The 21,455-nt window shown below is 46.0% G+C and overlaps 1 protein-coding gene across 1 annotated transcript in view; it reads right to left on the reverse strand.

Annotated features, from left to right (window-relative positions):
- The window catches only part of KNDC1 (kinase non-catalytic C-lobe domain containing 1), a 214,508-nt gene extending 206,463 nt beyond the window's left edge, over window positions 1-8,045 (reverse strand). Inside the window, exon 1 of the mRNA XM_068258601.1 lies at window positions 7,773-8,045. Within this exon, the coding sequence (XP_068114702.1) occupies window positions 7,773-8,045 (273 nt within the window). The remainder of the gene's footprint in view (window positions 1-7,772) is intronic.
- Window positions 8,046-21,455: the final 13,410 nt, after the last annotated feature.

Here is a 21,455-nt window from a genome sequence, read left to right on the forward strand (position 1 = left end):
GTTTTGAGCTTCTCATGTATCCATGTTCCCCAATGTTTGTTTTGTACTAGATACAGCGCTACGGAATATGCTGGCGCTATAAAATGATAACAGTAATAATCCTCTCCATGCTGTTAGAGACAGTCAGTAACATGCTAATAATTGGGACAGTCAAATGCACTTCCTGTGAGTGCTGACTGACGAAGTTACAAGTTGCATTCAATTTGCATGAAAGCTACACTGAGCGGCAAAAAATGAGACACTCCTTATTTGAAAGTAAACCAGTTAGGGCTGGGACCCACTGGAATGTTTTGGCAGCGTTTTGGGATCGCCTTCAATCGCTAGCGATTTCCTAAAATGCTCTGCCAATGTAAGTGGATGGGACTGATTCCACTGGAGCGATTGCGATTAGATGAATCGCAATTGCAGGACATACAGCATTTTGGGAGTGTTTCCATTCTAATGTATTGTATAGGAGTGGGGAAATCGCTTACAAAGCACTACCATAAATCACTAGCGATTGCAATAGCGATTTGCTCTTAGTAGTGGGTCCCAGGCCTAACAGCGACATTACGCTGCAGAGTTACTTATATAAGGACCGCTCAGCTTTGAATGACGTAGTTATCATGGAAGTTAATGTCAAAATGGGTAAGAGGAAAGATTTAAAGGGGCACTGTGGCGAAAAAATTTTACATTTAAAATATGTGCAAACAGAGACAAATAAGAAGTACATTTTTTCCTGAGTAAAATGAGTCATAAATTAATTTTCTCCTATGTTGCTGTCACTTACAATAGGTAGTAGAAATCTGAAAGAAGCGACAGGTTTTGGACTAGTCCATCTCTTCATGGGGGATTCTCAGCCAGGCTTTTATTCTTTATAAAGATATTCCCTAAAAAGGAGTGAAAACAATGATGCTGGCCAGCGTCCCTGTTCGCTACAGTTTTTTGTGCTTTTGAAAATAAATAAATCCCTGAGAATCCCCTATGAAGAGATGGACTAGTCCAAAACCTGTCGCTTCTGTCAGATTTGTACTACCTACTGTAAGTAACAGCAACATAAGAGAAAAGTAATTTATGGCTCATTTTACTCCCGGAAAAACATACTTCTTATTTGTATGTTTGCACAGATTTTAAATTTCACAATTTTTCACCATAGTGCCCCTTCAAGTGACTTTGAAAGAGGGATGATTGTTAGTGCAAGAAGAGCTGGTGCTAGCATCTCTGAAACGGTATCTCAGGTGTTTGAAGAGTGGCAGTTGAGAAACAAAACAAAAAAAACAAAAAATTTAAAAAGGAAGGTTCGTGCGCAATATAAAAAACAAACTACACTTACCTGGGGCTTCTTCCAGCTCCTGGCAGTCGTTTGGTGCCCTCGCCGCAGCTCCTCTCCCTCCCGGCGTCCAGCGATGAAGAAGCCGACCTCACCAGGTCGGCTTCCGTGCGCTCCACAGCGGGGGGGTCACGTGGTGTAGGGACGTCATCGGGTCTGTACTGCGCAGGCACAGAACGCCTGCGCAGTAGAGACTAGATGACGTCATTTACACCACGTGACCCCCCGCCATGGAGCGCACGGAAGCCGACCTGGAAGCCGACCTGGTGAGGTCGGCTTCTTCATCGCTGGACGCCGGGAGGGAGAGGAGCTGCGGCGAGGGCACCAATCGACTGTCAGGAGCTGGAAGAAGCCCCAGGTTTGTTTTTTATATCATGCGCGGATCTTCCCTTTAAAGGGAACCAGAGGGCCCAGAAAAAAAAGATTCTATACATACCTGGTGCTTCCTCCAGCCCCATACGCACGGATCGCTCCCACGCCGCCGTCCTCCGCTTCCTGGATCTGCCGGTACCGGGTCCCATCACTTCCGGCGGACGCGGCCAATTGTCCGCATGAGCAGGGGGCTCCCTCAATACCCTTACGTGTGCGGCTGCGCAGAATGCAGCCGCACGCGTAAGGGTATGCCGGGAGCCCCTGTGATGCGGACAATTGGCCGTGTGCTGCCGCTGACTGGCCGAAACTACGGGACCTGGTACCGCCGGATACAGGAAGCGGAGGACGGCGGCGTGGGAGCGATCCGTGCGTATGGGGCTGGAGGAAGCCCCAGGTATGTATAGAATCTTTTTTCTGGGGCCTCTGGTTCCCTTTAAGCTATATGGACTATTCTGGTTGAGAAAGGCTGGTAAACTAGTGAAAGGCGAGTAGCACGCATAGTCCAGAGAAACAGAAGGGCAAAAACTCCCAAAAATTACAGCTGAATTCAATGCAGGTGCATCACAAAGCATATCCCCATGCACAACAAAAAGCAAAGGATGGGATTTAGCAGCAGAAAAGCATCAAGAGTAACTTTGGTATCACAGAAAAATAAGAAAAGACGCCTGTTGTGGGCCCTTGCCACCGTGCTCCATCAGTCTCAAATTGGTTTGAGGAACATCAATCAGAGTTTAACCTGCTTCCATAGCCAGATCAGTGCCCGGACCTTAACCTTATTAAGCATTTGTGGGAGGAAGTTGAAAGATCACTTCAAAACTTGGAAACGCCACCATCCAATCTGACCCAACATAGAGCTGCCATTATGTCAGCATGGGCCAACATTCCTCAGCAACCGTATCAGCATCTTGTTGAAGCCATGCCAAGAACAATATCGGCTGTGATCAGAACTAAAAGGTGGACCAACTCGTCATTAGAAAATGTCTCTAATTTTTGGGCCACTCAGCAGGGCTGTGGAGTTGGTACAAAAATCACCCGAATTCCGAAGTTTATGAAACCACTGACTCCGACTCCAGGTACCCAAAATTGTTCCGACTGACTCCTCGACTCCACAGACCTGCCACTCGATGTAGAATTATTAACAAATCATTCACCATGTCTACTTGTTATTCCTTTCTATGGGCTGAAATGGACTATCTTGTTTGAGGGCTGTGTTTTTCACTAAGAAATGGAATCGCAATGCTATTCCGGTTCTATCTCCACTACCACGATTCTGACACGGTTTAACATATCATACGTCCGTTGTAGTCTAGGGCCAATTTAGTGGAAAGCCAATTGACTTATCTGTATGTTTTTGGGATGTGGGAGGAAACTGGAGTGCCCAGAGGAAACCCACACAGACACAGGAAGAACCTACAAATCTGTATAGATAGTGCTCTAGCTAGGAGTCAATCCGGGGACCCAACGCTGCTGTCCAAGTTTCCTTTAAAACAATGCAGATTGCCTGGCTGTGCTGCTGGTCCTCCGTCTCTAATACGCTTAGCTGTAGACCCTGAACAAGCATATGCATATTAGATGTTTGACTGAAGTAGGACTGGATTTCCCACATGCCTATTTCAGGTGTGTGATTCAGACACTACCTATGCTTGAAAGATGAGCAGGACATCAGGCAAGTGGTATGGTTTAAAGTGAACCACTGCTCTCCGTTTCATCTTTCCCTGCTCAGCCTACTTGTTATCACCCCTGATAAAATCCCCAACTGAGCATTCAGTCTGGCTTTGCTCAGGAATCATTATAGCTGAGTCATTATAGCAGAGCCACAAGGGGGCAAGCTTGGGCTTGAAAATACATCAGAGAAGACAAACTCCGCTATAATGATTCCTGAGCAAAGCAAGACTGAATGCTCAGTCAGGGATTTTACCAGGGCGGATAACAAGCAGGCTGAGCAGTGCAAGATGAAACAGAGCAGGATAGGCGTTTTCTCTAAAGCCCTATCTACGCAATACAATTTTTCGTCCGATTCGATTCATTGATTCGATTCAATCCGCATTGCAAAACAATGGCAGATTGAATCGAATCCCGATCGGACATGTCGGATTGAATCAAATCGGACAAAAAAAATTGTATGGTGTAGATGGGGCTTAACGTTCCCACTGATATATATGGTAAAATACATGAGGATGCTTTGTCTCTGGTTTACTTTAAAAATATGACAGTGGCAGCTTCCATATACCTCTCAATTCAGGTGTGTTAATTTACCTGGGGCTTCTTCCAGTCCCTCACTGTGCTTTCCATCGGTACCTCAGTGAGGGACCTGATGACACAATGCGGTGGGAGGAATCCCCAATGCAAGTTTAACAGGACTACTTGCCCTCGCCTCGGGTATCCTTTAATGTCAAATTTTTAAATGAACGCCGTCCAGGATTGCTGGATCCCGTCTAGAATCCAACTGGGGATTAGGGATAAGCACAGCTTTGCGAGAAGCGAAAGTGATCCCACTCATGTCTGAGGAGTGAGCCGCAGCCAATAAGAGGGGTCATTTACCTGCTTGACGTCCTCATGCTATGGCACTCCATCCACTCAACACTTCCTGCTATGAAACAGGAAGTGTTTGGAGGATGGAGCCCCAAGAGGACGTCATGCAGGTAAATTAGCACTCTCTGCAGTAGCCTCCTCCTCGCACACGCCAAACTGTGCTCACTCACCCTTACTGGGGATCCCCGGGGATACCAGCAGATTTGCTTAGTCATTCAATATTGCACATCAGTTTGTCAGCTGCCTCTCTTGAATGACAGTATCACTGTTCCGATGCATCTGGCTTTTAATGCTGGGAATACACGGTACGTTTTTTGCCACTCGATTTTGCACCCGATCGTTTTCCGCTCTCAATTTTCTTATCTTCCATTCATTTTTCTTATCTTTACCCATTGTTCCCTATGCATTATCGAGTGCGGAATCCATCGGGAATTTCGGAAATGATCAATTGAGCCATCTAAATGGCTCAAAATCGAGCCGTGTATTCCCATCATAAGAGTCAAATTCAGCCTGATAAAGTTTCTTCCTAATGTTTTCAAAAAGTACTGCATCCAATCAAGACAGGAACGTTCTGCAGTGCTCTATTCCATGATAGCACCGCAGAAAAACACGTCAGGGCAATATAAATGCTAAACGAGCGCCATTCTGTGACAGTCTGCAATCCTGCCCATTATAAACAGTACTCCTGTACAGTATCTCGCCATCTAATTAAGCTGCTTCAGATGTGAAGGGGCGATATTCACCTCTACGCTGCTAGGACACCACGCCGCACTGAAGAGGTTGTCAGAACTCACTGTCCCAACAGGGAACTACTAATAAAAACTGATAGACAAGAAGGTCAAGGAAGGTTGGTGTTAAGCTATGGGGCACCTAATAGATTACGGTCACCCAAAACTATCTTTTCATAATTGCTTCATGTGACAAGTTATCCAGAGATCTGTGAATTGAATTATCTGCTGGGATCATATTGAGCCACATGTTCTGTCCTATTCAGAGCAGAAACCGAGGACAAGGCAGGAGGCATCCCGCTGACACCAACTGCTGGGAACTTCAATGGTATGTATGATCAATGGGATGCAAATCTTCTGAGTTGCAAAGAGCATGCTACTTGCAAAAAAAACTCTGAAATGATCATTGATCAGCACTGTTCAATAGAGATTAGCTATCAAGATCCAACTTGGCAGATTGTTGGAACCACAAACTTTGGATGACTTCTGAACAGACAGTAGACTATCACCTGCAAAGACCACAAACATTATTTCTGGTTGAACAACGTCTACGACGTTATTCTAGTTTAGGGGACCCAGTAGGAAGCCTCATAGGTAAATTCTTTAATGTGATTGGCTGGACTGCACGCTGTCGAACTTTTAGGTTTCAGATAAGTTGTAGTAAACTACGCCCATATTGTTCGGCCAATCACAACACTTCGTGCTGTAGGGTGCTGTGATTGGAGAACGGTTCCCTATGAGGTTTCCCACTGGGTCCCCTAAATTAGACTAGTGCCAAGTCTACTGGACCAGAGGGTCCCTCCTTCAGCTTCTGTATTAGCTCTTTATTGGTGTTATGTTAGTAATTATCACCTCTATGTGCTTTGAATAGTGGTTATCATTAACAAACTGTTCCTCTCCCCTGATTACATATCTCTGACACTGTGGATGTTCTTGGCAGCTTTTGGTGCTCAATATCAATTGTTCTGTACAGAGTTCTCAAGGGGGCCCTTTTGTAAGGCCCGGTTCACATTAGCGTTCCCTGTCCGGATTTTCCTGATCTGATCCGGACCGTATACTGTACAAACGGAACGTACGTTCCGCATAGCAATGCAAAGTCTATGCGGACGTTCACATGTGTCCGTTCCGTACAGTACGGAGCCAGACCGGATCTGGACACTTTTCCAACATACGCTATTTTTTGGGTCCGGATCTCCGGCCCACGCACCCGGACCTGAGCCTGACAGCACCATCAGGAACACAGAAACCAATGGGGAACGGAAGGCACAGAACACACTGCCTACAAAAACCTGACTTCTACCCCACTTCCTATGCGTATCCAAGGGGCCATTTCGGATGGGGACACATGGGCCAAGCATGTCTGGAGTGGAGCAGCAGTGACAGACGTGCTGGAGCTGTTTGGCAGAATGTCGGAGGTGGAGGTGAGGCCTATAGCGGAGGGACCTGATTCTACACATGCACCAGGTGCACCTTCTGCTGACCCCAACATTTTTTTATTTTAATTTCACTATTTTTTGCCCACGGATCCGGATGGCAGCCTGATGCATGCCTGATACAAACGGACCGGATCCGGATCGGAACCGTACGGTTCTAATCAGGATCAGGTCCTGATCCGATCAGGATCCGGTCCGTTTTTGCCAAAACGCAAGTGTGAACGGGGCCTTAAACTCGCACTGAGGGCTATAGCTCCTTAGCTACCCCACTGTAAGGGCCTCAAGTTAAGAGCACAGTCATGTACACATCTGAAGGGCCTGCTGACTCGATGGATCTTCTGAAATTTTCAATCACACTTTTTGATCAATAAACTGTCTAAAATAAGCAGATAGTTGATCAGTCGGGCATGTTAGCGGCAACAGATCCCCACAAAATACAACCACAGTGAATCAATCAGCCAGAAAACGAAATAGATACCAGTGTGGCCAGCCTAGTTAAAGGAAATCAAAGTACTGTACAACAATTCAAGTTTGATTGGAATGCCTGAAATAAGAAGGGGTTAGCGAGGTTCCCTAATGCCTGGTACACACCACGCAACTTCCCGTCAGAGTTGAATCAATTATTTCAGTCAGGTACTACTGTATCAGGTTTACTTAGTACTGAAGTGATTGGAAAATCGATCGGAAACCTGATCGGACCAGAAGTTATTGTTTCGACCTGTCAATCTGACGGGAAATTGCATGGTGCTTGCACAATTGCTCATTCTTAAAGGAGTTCTGTGGAGCAGAAACTGTACAGCAGAGCCCCCTGTAGCCGTCATGTCCCGCACCGTCCTCCTCCAATCACCCGTTCCCCACCCCGGTACAATTGATCCAGATGATCAACTGCGGCTGCGCAGACATGCGCATGCTCGCTCCATCATTGGCAGCTTATAGAAAACCTTGTACTGCGCCTGCGCAGTAAGCTCCTGGAGACGCGAGCAGGAGCGAGCATTATTTGTCTTGTTAGACGAATAATAGACCAGTGCCAGCGGCATGGGAACCGAGGATCGTAGGCGGACGGCGCGGGACATTACAACTGCAGGGAGCCAATAGAAGCCCCAGATGAGTGTCAGTTTTTTTTTTTCTGATCCACAGAACCCTTTAAAAAAAAGAAAGAAAGAGTCACATTTGACAAGCAAAGCAACAGGGCTACAAACCATCTGAGAAAAGCACAAGCTCAGCCTGCATGCGTAATACTAGGGAAGTGATGGGACTACAAATCCCAGCAGGTCTGGTCATGCTCTGATTGGTTGGGCCTGCTGGGGAATGAGCCACAGGTTGCCAGATGTGTAGGCTGGGGGGGAGGGAGGCCCAGAGATCAGTCAGTAATCCCCATCAGATGTGTGCAGCGCTCACCTCATCCTCCAGCAGGGTTGGCAGAGGCTGGAATTCATAGACCTCTTTCCCTCCTCCTCCATCTTCTTCTCCCCCCTCCTCCTCCTCTTCCTCCTCATCGTCCTCAGTGTAATACTGCGGCACCTCTACCTCCTCGGCCTCCTCCATCCCCGCACAAACCACAAGCACCTCTTCCTGCCCGACAGCCCGGCCAGCTCCGCGGCTATTACAGCGGCTTTGAAAATGTTGAGAGCGTCCCCGGTGCGCATGCGCAGTTCCCCCTATCTTCCGCATTTCCCCTAATCTCAGCGTCTCTCCCGTCACCTGGTAACGTGACGTCAGCACCTGCCAATCCCTCCTGTGGTGCTAGCGTGTACCGCAGCGGCCCCTGGTGGACAAAGCAAACTAATTCACTTTAATTACTGTGCTGTAAAATTGAGCTGTGTCTCTAGAAGTTGCGTTCGTAGGGGACAACACCTGAAGGGTGAGAGAGGGAATATGGAGGCTGACAGCATACATTGGGCTCTATTCTCAAAGACTTCCCGCATGCGGTAAAGTACATGCGGGAAGTTTGCACCCAAAATACCGTCAAGTTTGAATTCTCTAAATTTTCCGCATGTTTTTCCTGCATGCGGAAAAAGTGTGGTAAAAGTGCGAGATTCATGCGGAAAAATTTCCGCAAAAGTCGGTACTTTCCGCAATAAAAGATCAATTCTCAAAAATGTTCAGGCGCATCATTTCGCCGTTAATTACCGATTTTTTATCACCGACAAGTAGTAGGTGATATATTCCGCATCCCATTGACTTTAATGAAGTCAGGAGGCTTAAAGGGGCATACAGACATGCGACTAAAGTCGTTGGTAACGAACGACTAACGATCGTTTATAACGACGATCGTTACAAAATAACCGCTAACGATCGTTAAGGGTAACGATCAGCGACTGAAGTCGTTGCAAACTGGAAATCCGTCCTGGCGGATTTTTTGTAACGACGATCGTTAGCAAAAGTACGTGTGTATGCTGATCGTTACAAAAACGATCGTTCGTTAAGTACCGTACATGCGCAGACAGAGAGAGAGAGACAGAGAGATGTATATAGATATATGTATATAGATATATATATATGTATATATAGATGTAGATAGATGTATATAGATAGAGATATATCTATCTATATCTCTCTCTCTCTCTGTGTGTGTGTATATATATATATATATATATATATATATATATATATATATATATATCTGTACGCAACTTCCTCTTTCCTACTGGCCATTAACAATGACGTTCGTTCCGGGTTCATTGATCTGAATAACGTTTAGCATAATAGATGCGCTGCATCATACGTTCGTCACTTCCGCATCGTTCGTTCGGAAACGATCTGATCGTTTGCCACTTTCAACACCTCTTTACTAACGACCTTTTCATTTCTCTCCTTAATTGATCGTTCGTCGTTGCTTACGAACGATCGTTATCGCATGTCTGTACGTAGCTTTAGGCTCATACACACATCAGACTATAGTCTTTGGAAACTGAAAGATCACAGACCAATCTTACCACCCTTCATGTAGTATAAGAGCCATACTCTACACAGTCTTTTCTATGGAGCTGAACTCCACATTAGAAAAAAAATCTTTGCAAGATGCTGCACACACAGATGCTGTACAGACACAAAAGATCAGTATCTGCAAAAGATCTGTTCCTGCCAAAGATCCGTTCCTGCAAATTGCAATGATAGTCTATGAGATCTGCAGATCATCATACACACATGATTTAACTGACATTCATCTGCAGATCAGATCCACCAGGATGGATTTTCAGATCTGCGGATGATTGCTTGATCTGCAGATGAATGTCAGTTAAATCATGTGTGTATGATGATCTGCAGATCTCATAGACTATCATTGCAAATTTGCAGGAATGGATTTTTGGCAGGAACAGATCTTTTGCAGATACTGATCTTTTGTGTCTGTACAGCATCTGTGTGTGCAGCATCGTGCAAAGATTTTTTTTCTGATGTGGAGTTCAGCTCCATAGAAAAGACTGTGTAGAGTATGGCTCTCATACTACATGAAGGGTGGTAAGATTGGTCTGTGATCTTTCAGTTTCCAAAGACTATAGTCTGATGTGTGTATGAGCCTTTAAAGAGAAACTCCAACCAAGAATTGAACTTTTTCCCAATCAGTAGCTGATACCCCATTTTACATGAGAAAGACAATGATTTTCACAAACAGACCATCAGGGGGCGCTGTGTGACTGATTTTGTGCTGAAATCCCTCCCACAAGAACCTCTGAAGACCGCGGTACTCCTGGCAAACAGCCACAATGTAACAATGTTCAGAGACAGGAAACAGCTGTTATTAGCTGTCTAACAGCCAGAGCAGCTAGAAACAGCTAAATAACCTGCCCACAGTAACAATGTCTCCATGTAATAAATGTCAGAATGTGAATCTGGGAGAGGAAAGATTTTACAATGAGCAAACACTGACTAAATCATTTATACATAATTATGGTAAAAAATGAAGCACTTTTTTTACTACATTATTTTCACTGGAGTTCCTCTTTAAGGGCTGTGCTTGCTGGACTTTAACTTTTTTTTTTTAAACACTTTTTCATGCAACCTTTTTACCGCATGATTCCCGCATGAATAATGACATTCATCTGCAGATCTGCAGATCTGAAAATCCATCCTGGTGGATCTGATCTGCAGATGAATGTCAGTTAAATCATGTGTGTGGCCTGGTGCACACCAAAAACCGCTAGCAGATCCGCAAAATGCTAGCAGATTTTGAAACGCTTTTTCTTATTTTTCTGTAGCGTTTCAGCTAGCGTTTTGCGGTTTTGTGTAGCGGTTTTGGTGTAGTAGATTTCATGTATTGTTACAGTAAAGCTGTTACTGAACAGCTACTGTAACAAAAAACGCCTGGCAAACCGCTCTGAAGTGCCGTTTTTCAGAGCGGTTTGCGTTTTTCCTATACTTAACATTGAGGCAGAAACGCATCCGCAATCCAAAATCTGCAGCAGCCCGGGAGTATGCGTTTCTGCAAAACGCCTCCCGCTCTGGTGTGCACCAGCCCATTGAAATACATTACCCTAGCGGATCCGCACCCGCAAGCAGATCGCAAACCGCAGCGGAAACGCTCCGGTGTGCACTAGGCCTGTATGATGATCTGCAGATCTCATAGACTATCATTGCAATTTGCAGGAATGGATTTTTGGCAGGAACAGATCTTTTGCAGATACTGATCTTTTGTGTCTGTACAGCATCTGTGTGTGCAGCATCTTGCAATAGATTTTTTCCTGATGTGGAGTTCAGCTCCATAGAAAAGACTGTGTAGAGTATGGCTCTTATAGGCTCTTATACTACAGGAAGGGTAGTAAGATTGGTCTGTGATCTTTCATTTTCCAAAGACTATGGTCTGATGTCTGTATGTGGCCTAAAGGTGCGTACACACATGCGACTATAGTCGTTTGAAAAGATCGTTCCCCGATCATTTCAAACGACGATCGTTTGAAAAAAAGCAGCCAACGACCATGAAGTCGAACGACGGACGAGCTAGATCGTTCAAAACGAACGATCTAGCTTGGCGGATTTTTCCCAACGACGATCGTTAGCAAAAGTGGTACATCGTTGGAAACGGTCGTTCGTACCAGGCTGGACATGCGCATTTCACTATTTCTCCATGGAACTTTACAATTTTATGCACATGCGCATTAAGTGCTTTAAGTAGTGTAACGTTCGTTCTAACGATGTGATCGTTACACACTTTTTACAACTAACTTTACTTAGGTCGTTCTTCCGTCAATTAAAAGATCGTTCGTCGCTGACAACGAACGATCGTTGTCGCATGTGTGTACGTAGCATCAGCCTCCTGACTTCATTAAAGTCAATGGGATGCGGAATATATCACCTACTACTTGTAGGTGATAAAAAATCGGTAATTAACGGCGAAATTATGTGCCTGAACATTTTTGAGAATTGATCTTTTATTGCGGAAAGTACCGACTTTTGCGGGAATTTTTCCGCATGAATCCCGCACTTTTACCACACTTTTTCCGCATGTAGGAAAAACATGCGGAAAATTTAGAGAATTCAAACTTGACGGTATTTTGGGTGCAAACTTCCCGCATGTACTTTACCGCATGCGGGAAGTCTTTGAGAATAGAGCCCATTGCCTAGCGTCCTGCTGATGCCACTTTTAGCCATATACTTTGTATAGTACAAGCATGCAGATCAGGTGCTCTGACTAAATCTGCATGCTTGTTTCAGGTGTGTCATTCACACACTGCTACAGCCAAAGAGATCACCAAGATGCCAGGCAACCGCTTTTGTTTCAGGCTGGGTTCAAATATTACATAACATGAAAGGTTGCGTTTTATGTTAATGTTGTTTAAAGTAACTGTGGGCCCCCCAAAAAATTCACTTACCTGGGGCGGGACTAAGCGGGACGCGCTTTACGGCTCTTTACGGCGGGGAATGCGGAAGAAGAGGACGCTTTGCCGGAGGACGACTGGCAGTCGGCCAAAAACGAAACAGCCGCGGAGGGAGACCGGAGGGCACTGAAGGACCGGCGCGGGCGCAGGACGGCTGCAGGAGGCTTGGGAAAGCCCCAGGTAAGTGAATTTTTTTTGGGGCCCACAGTTAAGGTTCCCTTTAGTGCGTTTGCGGTTCGCATATACAAAACACATATGCGGTTTCCATGCGTTTTTATATTTCCATTTATGCAAATCACTTGGAAGACAACAGGAAGCGAAAATAAAGTAAAAAAATTGGGGGGAGGGGGAAACGCATGAAAACCGCATACCATTGCGTTCCTATTGACTTTTATTATGTGCGTTTTGGCAGCATTCCTGCATAATATGCAACAAAACCAGCGTTTTATACGCGTTTTTGTTACGGCCCATAGCGTTTCTGCTATGTGTGCACCCAGCCTCAAAGAAAGTAAATATGTCAGCCTCCATATCTTACTTCAGGTGTCCTTTAAATTAAAAAAAAGTAGGCAGTTAAAATCTGACAAAACCAACAGGTTTTGGGCCAGTCCATCTCCTCATGGGGGATTCTCAGGGTTTTCTTTGTTTTCAACAGCATTTCCTGAACAGCAATTGCAAAGTAACTGACAAAATAGTGTGCAAGTGAGTAGGGAGGCTGGCTGATATCTTGCTATTTTGACAGTTAAACTGCTGTTCAGGAAATGCTGTTGAAGACAAAGAAAACCCTGAGAATCCCCCATGAGGGGATGGACTGGCTCAAAACCTGTCGATTCTGTCAGATTTTAACTGCCTACTTTTTTCACGATAGTGGTCCTTTAAAGTGTACCTATAGTGGAAAAAGTGCCCCAATGGGTCCTCAACTAAGCAGAGGGAAGCCTCTGAATAACCCAGAGGATTCCCCCATCTGGTTCACACAGGCGAATGTGGTTCGTTTTCCACGGGCCGCAACGCTCATCTGTTAAAGGGACACTTAAGTCAAACAAAAAAAATGAGTTTCACTCACCTAGGGCTTCCAATAGCCCCCTGCAGCTGTCCGGTGCCCTCGCCGTCTCCCTCCGATCCTCCTGGCCCCGCCGGTAGCCACTTCCTGTTTCGGTGACAGAAGCTGACAGGCTGGGGACGCGAGTGATTCTTCGCGTTCCCAGACACATTAGCACCCTCTATGCTGCTATATGGTATATAATATATATTCTATAGCAGCATAGATGGCGCTATTGTGGCCAGGAACGCGAAGAATCACTCGCGTCCCCAGCCTGTCAGCTCCTGTCACTGAAACAGGAAGTGGCTGCCGGCGGGGCCAGGAGGATCGGAGGGAGACGGCGAGGGCACCGGACAGCTGCAGGGGGCTATTGAGAGCCCCAGGTGAGTAAAACTCATTTTTTTTTTTGTTTGACTTAAGTGTCCCTTTAAGCGCTGCTTATTGAAGTGAATGGTAGCGCTTGTTTTATACTTTTCCCATCAAGTAGCGAGTATTATAAAGACACAGTATTCAGCTAGCACTGAGCAATATGGTGAACTGTCTTATAGAATGTGTAATGATCATTATCATTATAGAATGATGGGCAACGCATGATTGAGCGTCATCCTGCGGCGACGGTAAATAAGAACAACATTGCACTCATTCATCATTTGTTCTTCACTGGGAAAACTATACAATCATTAGATTCTTATCTGAGACCCCGCAGAACGATTGTCGCAGCCAAATGTTTTCTATTCTAGCCTGTGTACAAGTCTTTATAGCCTTTACAGTTAAATAATTAGTAGAAAGAGGCTGTGATCCCACTTGAGTGGAGAACTGACTTTTTTTTGTCCATTCTCTCTCATTGCGAATGTGCTTGCATCTCCCCCTGGCTACACATTCCGCCGCCTATCACCTCTGGCTAAATATAGAGGTACCAAGTGGCGGTGATCGGTGGCGGGATAGGTGAGGCCGGGCCGGTTCAAGTAACAATTGGGCCCTAGGGCAAAATTAGCCTGGCGGCCCCCCAACAGACATACTCGACCAAAAAGCGTCATTAGAGGCCCTTTGTTGCAGCCAAATTTCCCTCCTGGGCCCCTGAGCTGGCTGCTGACCCTCCCCCAATCAACTCCCAACTTAACAGACTCTGCAGAGTCCCTGGGGAGCAACAGTTAAGATGGGGGAGGGACACCTTGGGGGCCCCTACAGGCTCTGGGGCCCTGGGGCAATTGCCCTTTTTTTCCTATGGTAGCTCCGGCCCTGAGGTGAGGGGCGATTGCTTCTGACGGCGGGTGGATGCAGAGCAAATGGCACAGAGTGGATGCAAAATGGACAGCAGATGTGCTTACCATATCCATTTTACGTCCGCTTAAATGGGAACCAAGCCTACTGGACCTCCTCAACCAGGCCTGGATTTACCTCACAGGAGCCTATAGACACAGATGCCCTGGCACCTTAGACTTCGCCCTCAATGAACCTACAAATCCCAGCCAAACCACACCACAAGTGTGCTGGCTGTCTTAGCTTTCATTTCTCTCTTACTTTACTTGCCTGTCATAAGTAGGAACAGGTGCCTCTTAGTATTAGGTAGCCAGAAGTACCCTCAGTATTCAGTAGCTATTGGTGCCCCCGACTGAAGGGAGATCTCGTCAGTGGAATGTCAAGAGCTGGGTGACTAACCTCTCATTCACGCTCTACTTGGGACTCAGCATTAGGCGCCTGTAGGCACGTGCCTGCAGTGCCTTATGGTAAATCCGGCCCTGTCCTCCTCAACATTAGAATTATCTATAGATTGTAAGCCCTTTAGATTGTAAACCTCTGGCAGGGGCCTCCTCCCTAGTGATTATGCAAACTTACTGTCCACCATCACCCCTCTTGTGGACTAGATGTGCAAAGCTGGTAGAGACATACCCTAAAAGACTGGCAGCTGTAATTGCAGCAAAAGGTGGTTCTACAAAGTATTGACTCAGGGGGCTGAATAATTACCCACACCCCACTTTGCAGTTATTTATTTGTAAAAAATGTTTGGAATCATGTATGATTTTCGTTCCACTTCTCATGTGTACCCCACTTTGTATTGGTCTTTCACGTGGATTTCCAATAAAATTGATGCATGTTTGTGGCAGTAATGTGACAAAATGTGGAAAACTTCAAGGGGGCCGAATACTTTTGCAAACCACTGTACATTACGCTGAAGATACGTGGGTGGACTGCGACTGGGCCCACCTGAGACTGATATATGTCTGCCTCTGATGCCCCTATGCCTTTCCAACTAACCTCAGGCCTGGTCCACTCATGAGGCCAAGTGAGGTAACTTCCTTAGGCGGCATAAGTCTAGGGACAGCAGCACTAGGTAGAAACAGGAAGTGAAGAGAGTGCCTGGCCAACCTATACTGGGGGCAACTGTACCTGGCTAACCTATACTGGGAGCACCTATACCTGGCTACCTACCTATACTGAGGGTGTTTTTGGAGGGACTCATTGCAACTATAATGTGCAGTACAAATTGTTGGGTGCTGTGCAATCATTCCACTTCGGGGGGGGGGGGGGGGGGGGGGGGGGCGGGTGCGCATCCTCACAAGTTTATCTCAGGCAGTGAAAAGTCTAGCATTGGCCCGGAGAAAGTGTTGCTATATAAATAAAAAAATAATAATAATAATATACATTAAAGAGAGGGGAAGCCTCTGGATCCTAAAGAGGCTTTCTCCCTTCCTCCTCAGTAGTGGGGAACCATCACTGGCTCCCCCGGACACAGAGAGGCAGTAGAGTGGACCCGATCGGGCTCAGCTTTTAATCATCATGCATGTATGTACATGGGCGGATTTCAGGCAAGGCCACAAAGGCCATGGCCTAGGGCCCCAGGAAGCAAGGGGCGGTCAGCATGCTGGCACACTCATGCAGTCAAGCTGCCAAACGTGAACTGGAGCAGTCAGGCAAGTGTGTGGGAGTCAGGGCAGTAAACGTGTGACCTGACCTGTCACTCATCATCACTGTCGGACGCTCCTCGAGTCCAACTCCCCCCTCCACCCAGCTCCAACCTATCAGAGCGGAAAGCATAGATTTGTCCCATAAATGGAATAAAAATGATAACCATTCTGATCATTTCAGATGTAATCGATCCTCACAACAGGTTGATAAAACGATTGGCAAATTGGATATTTGTAGTTGATTGGCACCATGAACACTGTCCAATCCATTCAATCTGAAGGTTAATTGTTTAGTAAAATTGCATCATTAACCATTTCAGCCGCCCAGACGTGATCCTCAAGTCCAGACGGCTGCTCTGCCGCGGTGCCGTGTTTCGGCACACTCCCGCGCGCGATCGCAGGCGTGCCCCCGTGTCCCTGTGCTGTCCCCTGGTAGCCCTGGGATCAGTGAACGGGAACATGTTCACCGATCCGTGTCCCCAGCAGAAAAACCCGATGCTCTCTTACTAGAGGCCGCAGTCTTTCTGCAACAAAAAGTTTCCCCGTCCTCCTTTTGCTTCCGGTTAGCGAGAAGGTGGCTATCTTGTGGCCAAATAGTAAAACTACATCTACAAACATTTTTGAAGGGAATTTACACAGATTGTAACATTTAAAATTAACTGTTTATTTCCTACACCAAAATAATACCCAAATACATTTTTTTATGGAAAAAAAAATTACAATTAAAAAAATAAATAAATAGTTACCTAAGGGTCTGAACTTTTTAAATATGCATGTGAAGGGGGTATACTACGAACATTTTGTAAATTGTAAGCTTGTAAATAGTGATGGACGCAAAACGGAAAAAAATGCACCTTTATTTCCAAATAAAATATTGGCGCCATACATTGTGATAGGGACAAAATTTAAATGGTGTCATAACCGAGATAAATGGGCAAATAAAATACATAGGTTTTACTTATGGTAGCATGGATTATTTTAAAACTATAATGGACAAAACTGAGAAATAGTGAATTTTTTCTTATTAATCCTGTTTTAAATGCATTTATAAAAAATAATTCTAAGCAAAATGTACCACCCAAAGAAAGCCTAATTAATGGCGGAAAAAACAAGATATAGATCAATAACTTGTGATAAGTAGTGATGACGTTATTAGCGGATGAATGGGAGGTGAAAATTGCTCTGATGCATAAGGTGAAAAATCCCTGTGGGCTGAAATGGTTAATAAGCATCTTTAAAATCAGTGACTACTGGGACCAATAAAAGTGTGTTGTATGTGGTAGTATGTTGGCTGTTTGTTAGGGGGTGGCTGGTGATAGTGGCCTTGGGCGGTGAAAAGTACAAATCCGGTCTTTTGTATGTACTTGTAGTATGTGATGTTTCTATTGTATTAGACTTAAATTAAGTATCTAATGTCTGTGTCTGTACTGCACACTGTACAAGCTCTGGCTTGAAAACATTATTGAATAAAATAACAATAAGCATTATTGTAAATACAATCATTATTGCAATCTTTGGGCTTGATTCACTAAGACAAATAGCACACCTTATCAGAGTTTACACACCTTATCCGAATTAACATGCATTATCAGATATAACACGCCTTATCAGAGTTAACATGCCTTATCAAAGTTAACACGCCTACCAAGCACTACAAACTTATGCATGCTAATTGGCAATGACGAGAGCTCCAGTCGTCCTGCCCTGAGCGCCTGCGTGTCCAATCATTTTAAAGGACATTATCCCAGCACTTTGATTGGCCCAATAGGCTGCCGGTGAAGTTTCCAGTCAAGTGACAGGCAGCCTATTGGGCCAATCAAAGTGTGGGGATAATGTTCCTCAAAATGATTGGACCCGGAGGGGCTCAGGGCAGGACGAGTGGAGCTCTCGTCATTGCCAATTAGCAGGCATACGTTTGTAGCGCTTGCTATGCTACTCTGATAAGGCATGTTAACTTTGATAAGGCATGTTAACTCTGACAAGGTGCGTTATCTCTGATAATGCAGAGGCAGCCCATTCCTCCCTGGGTCGACAAAGCTTGACAAAGAAAAGAAGATTAGATACATTACAGAGCCGGTGCAACTAGAAAAGGCTGCAGCAATCCAGACCACATTAGAACAGGTATAGGAACTTATAGGATAGAAGAAATAAGGCTGAAAATGTTGTTAAAAAAATGTTGTCTAATCATGACCCCACCACACCCATAGCCACGCATACCACTAAAATTCACAAGCAAAAGATGTAATCCAGCACCGTCTGGAAGCTTGATGCCAGACACATGTGCTTGCCGGTTGCTTGAGCAACAGGCCGAAAAAGCACTAACTCCCCCCCCCCCCCCCTCCTTCCCCAATCCGGCCCTGCAGCATAAAATACTCACTGATCCTCCAGAGCTGTTTTTAACCTTCCTGTAGCTCCTAGCAACTATCCGCCATCCTCCATGTATGGCCCCTGGCGTGTCACCTGACCCATATCGGGTGATGTGCAGTGCCGGGAGCCGCAAACGGATGCTGGAGAGCTGCTAGGAGCTACAGGAAGGTCAGAAGGCATCACTGGAGGCTCGGTGAGTATTTTATTCCCTGGAAACCCGCCCAAAATCCCCAAAGCACATTCCCTATTATCCCCTCAGGCATGCCGGTTAGTTGAGACTCCTGGTTGCTTGAGTTCAGGATAACGGGGACTCTGCTGTTGTACCTTTTATTTAGTTTCGTGGCAGATGCTGTATTTTGAAAGGACTGCATCCTTGTGGACGTTTACATTGCAAAGACTTGTTTCGCATTGAACAGACCTCTACAAATGGTTAAAGTGGGTCAGTTAGACATTTCCCCAGGGAGCTGCTACACACTTTCCCCCACTTCTCTGGTTCCTAAGCCCCATGCTCCCATTTCTTTCATCTTCTTTCCCTTTTCTTGTTTTCCATCTTTTATTTACTTTTATGTAATCTAATTTTCATTCTTATAGTCTGTTACTGCTTCCTTCTTTCCTGGCAGAGTGAACTAGAAGTAGTGGTAATCCTTGTTGTTGTGAGGCGGCAGGAGAACGTGTTGTGCGGAGAAAAGCCATGTGGAGTAAAGCTAACGATAAAGTTTTGTATGAAAATTGTCACAAGGAAAAGTCCTGTTTTGCATTTGCTACATTTTTGTATGTAAGTATCTCTGCCTTTTGGCAGTAAATGACGTAGTCCTGGGTTTATTTCAACTCCCTGCAAGCACTTGCACGTGATTGCAATTACCGTACACAGCTGCTGTTTCATTCAACTTTTATCCTCATTATAACGTGTGATGCAAGCAAGGACAACAAACTTTGCCACCCAGTTGCAGACAATTTTGAAAGCCTTAGTTTGGCCTCCCATTTAGGCCTCTTTCACAGTGGGACGTTAAAGTCGCATGTTATAAAAAAAATTATAACGCAGACTAATGCACAGCAATACAAAGTCTGTGCGACATTCACAGTGCACACGTTGCGTTGTGTGTAATGTGTAGCAATATTTAGAAAGTGCTGCATGCTGTGCGTTTAGCAATACATTTGCTGCGTTATGTGTGTTGCACATGCTAAGTTAAGGGGGTTTTTTTTGTTTAAATGTAGCGCATGCGCCGTTTTCGTTCCATCACTATGCGACAAAAATGGTGCACCAAGAGACACATAACGCAGTGCAAAATAATGTCGAGCCGTGTATGTCCAGCATAAGAGAGGTGTGAGAGTCATGAAGCTTGTGGGTTTCAGTCTGGTATTTTGGAGAGACGAGAGACAGACCCATATTAGTTGTTTCAACATAAAACAATAGTAGGGCTCCAGACCTCGGCAAGCACCTCCTCATCACCCTTGTTGGTTTCCTCTAAATCACCAGTGTTCCAGCGTCAGGCCTCTGTGCCAGAAATGTTGCAGAGGAAGCGGATGCTCCCTGCAACTGATCCGTTTGTTGTCAAAAATAATGCGCTCCTGGCAAGGCTGTTGGGCCAACACCTGCTGCCCTACAAGTTTGTGGACTGTGCCCCCTTTCACAGACTGATGAACATTGTTGCTCCACAATGGCGAATCCCCAGCCGCCATTATTTTGCCAGGAATGCTATCCCTGCCCTTCACCAGCACATTGTGGAGTGTGTCAGCCAGTCTATGGATCACGCTGTCGGTGGCAAGGTGCACTTCACTATGGATGGCTGGAGCAGCAGGCATGGGCAGGGAAAGTATTTAACTTTTACCGCCAATTGGGTCACCCTCCATGGTGGTGAGGAGGGTGCAAGATCTGGGGCATCTCAGCTGGTGGTGCCGCCATGTGGGTTTAAGGGGAGGCCTGTTCTACTTCCCTCTGCTACCTGTTCTGTCCAAGGCCAGTCTGCCGTTGCTGAGCCTCCCAGCAAGTGGTCCCGCTCCTACACTGGTCTGCAGCACCATCGATGCCAAGCAGTGCTGAAACTTGAATCCATGGACGAGAACAGGCAAACCGGATCTGTAATCCTTGCAGCCTTACAGGATCAGATTCGGCAGTGGCTGCCCTCCGAAAACTGGAGACAGGTGTAGTAGTGTCTGATAATGGTGCCAACATGCTGGCTGCTATTTCTGAAGGTGGCTACACTCACTTACCTTGCTTGGCCCACGTCTTCAACCTTGTAGTCCAGAAGTTCTTACGCACTTTTGATGGGTTGAAGGACGCTGTGGCCTCAGCACGAAAAGTGTCAGCCCACATCCGTTGCTCCGCAACCGCCACCGCAGCCTTGAAACTGCTGCAGCGCCGCCATAGCCTGCCACAGCACAGGCTTATTTCTGATTGTCCAACGTGGTGGAACTCCACCCTCAACATGCTGGAGAGGTTGTGGGAGCAGCGAATGGCGGTCAGGCTATACCTGTCTCAGACATCTTCCTCCAGAACAGGGCCACTGGACTACATTACTGGGGACCAGTGGCAGCTGATTGAACAGGTGTAAAGTCTTGGAGCCATTTGAGCAGGCAACAAAATTGGTTAGTGAGGAGCACTGCAGCATATTAGAAGTGCTCCCTCTTGTCTTCATGCTGGACAAGGCTCTTGACAAACTTCTCGGACAGGGGGAAGAAGCCCTACTGAACAGTGGTCAGTCAAGTGGGGGAGTGAGTGAGCATGCTCAAGTCCTGGATGAGGAGGCAGAGCTTGTGGAAGCAGAAAAGCCTATTGCCTGGGGGTGAGAAGAAGATTCTGATGTGGAGCTGGAGCATGACGACAGTTCTGACAGCCAGGCAGGAAGAGGTGATTTATGGCAGACATCTCTTCCCTATGGCTGCGCATATGCTCCAGTGCCTCCGTAAGGACCCCCGGATTAAAACTTTAAAATCAAGGCTCGACATGTGGGTGGCCACC

This window comes from Hyperolius riggenbachi, chromosome 10 (assembly GCF_040937935.1).
Source record: "Hyperolius riggenbachi isolate aHypRig1 chromosome 10, aHypRig1.pri, whole genome shotgun sequence".
NCBI classification, from domain to species: domain Eukaryota; kingdom Metazoa; phylum Chordata; class Amphibia; order Anura; family Hyperoliidae; genus Hyperolius; species Hyperolius riggenbachi.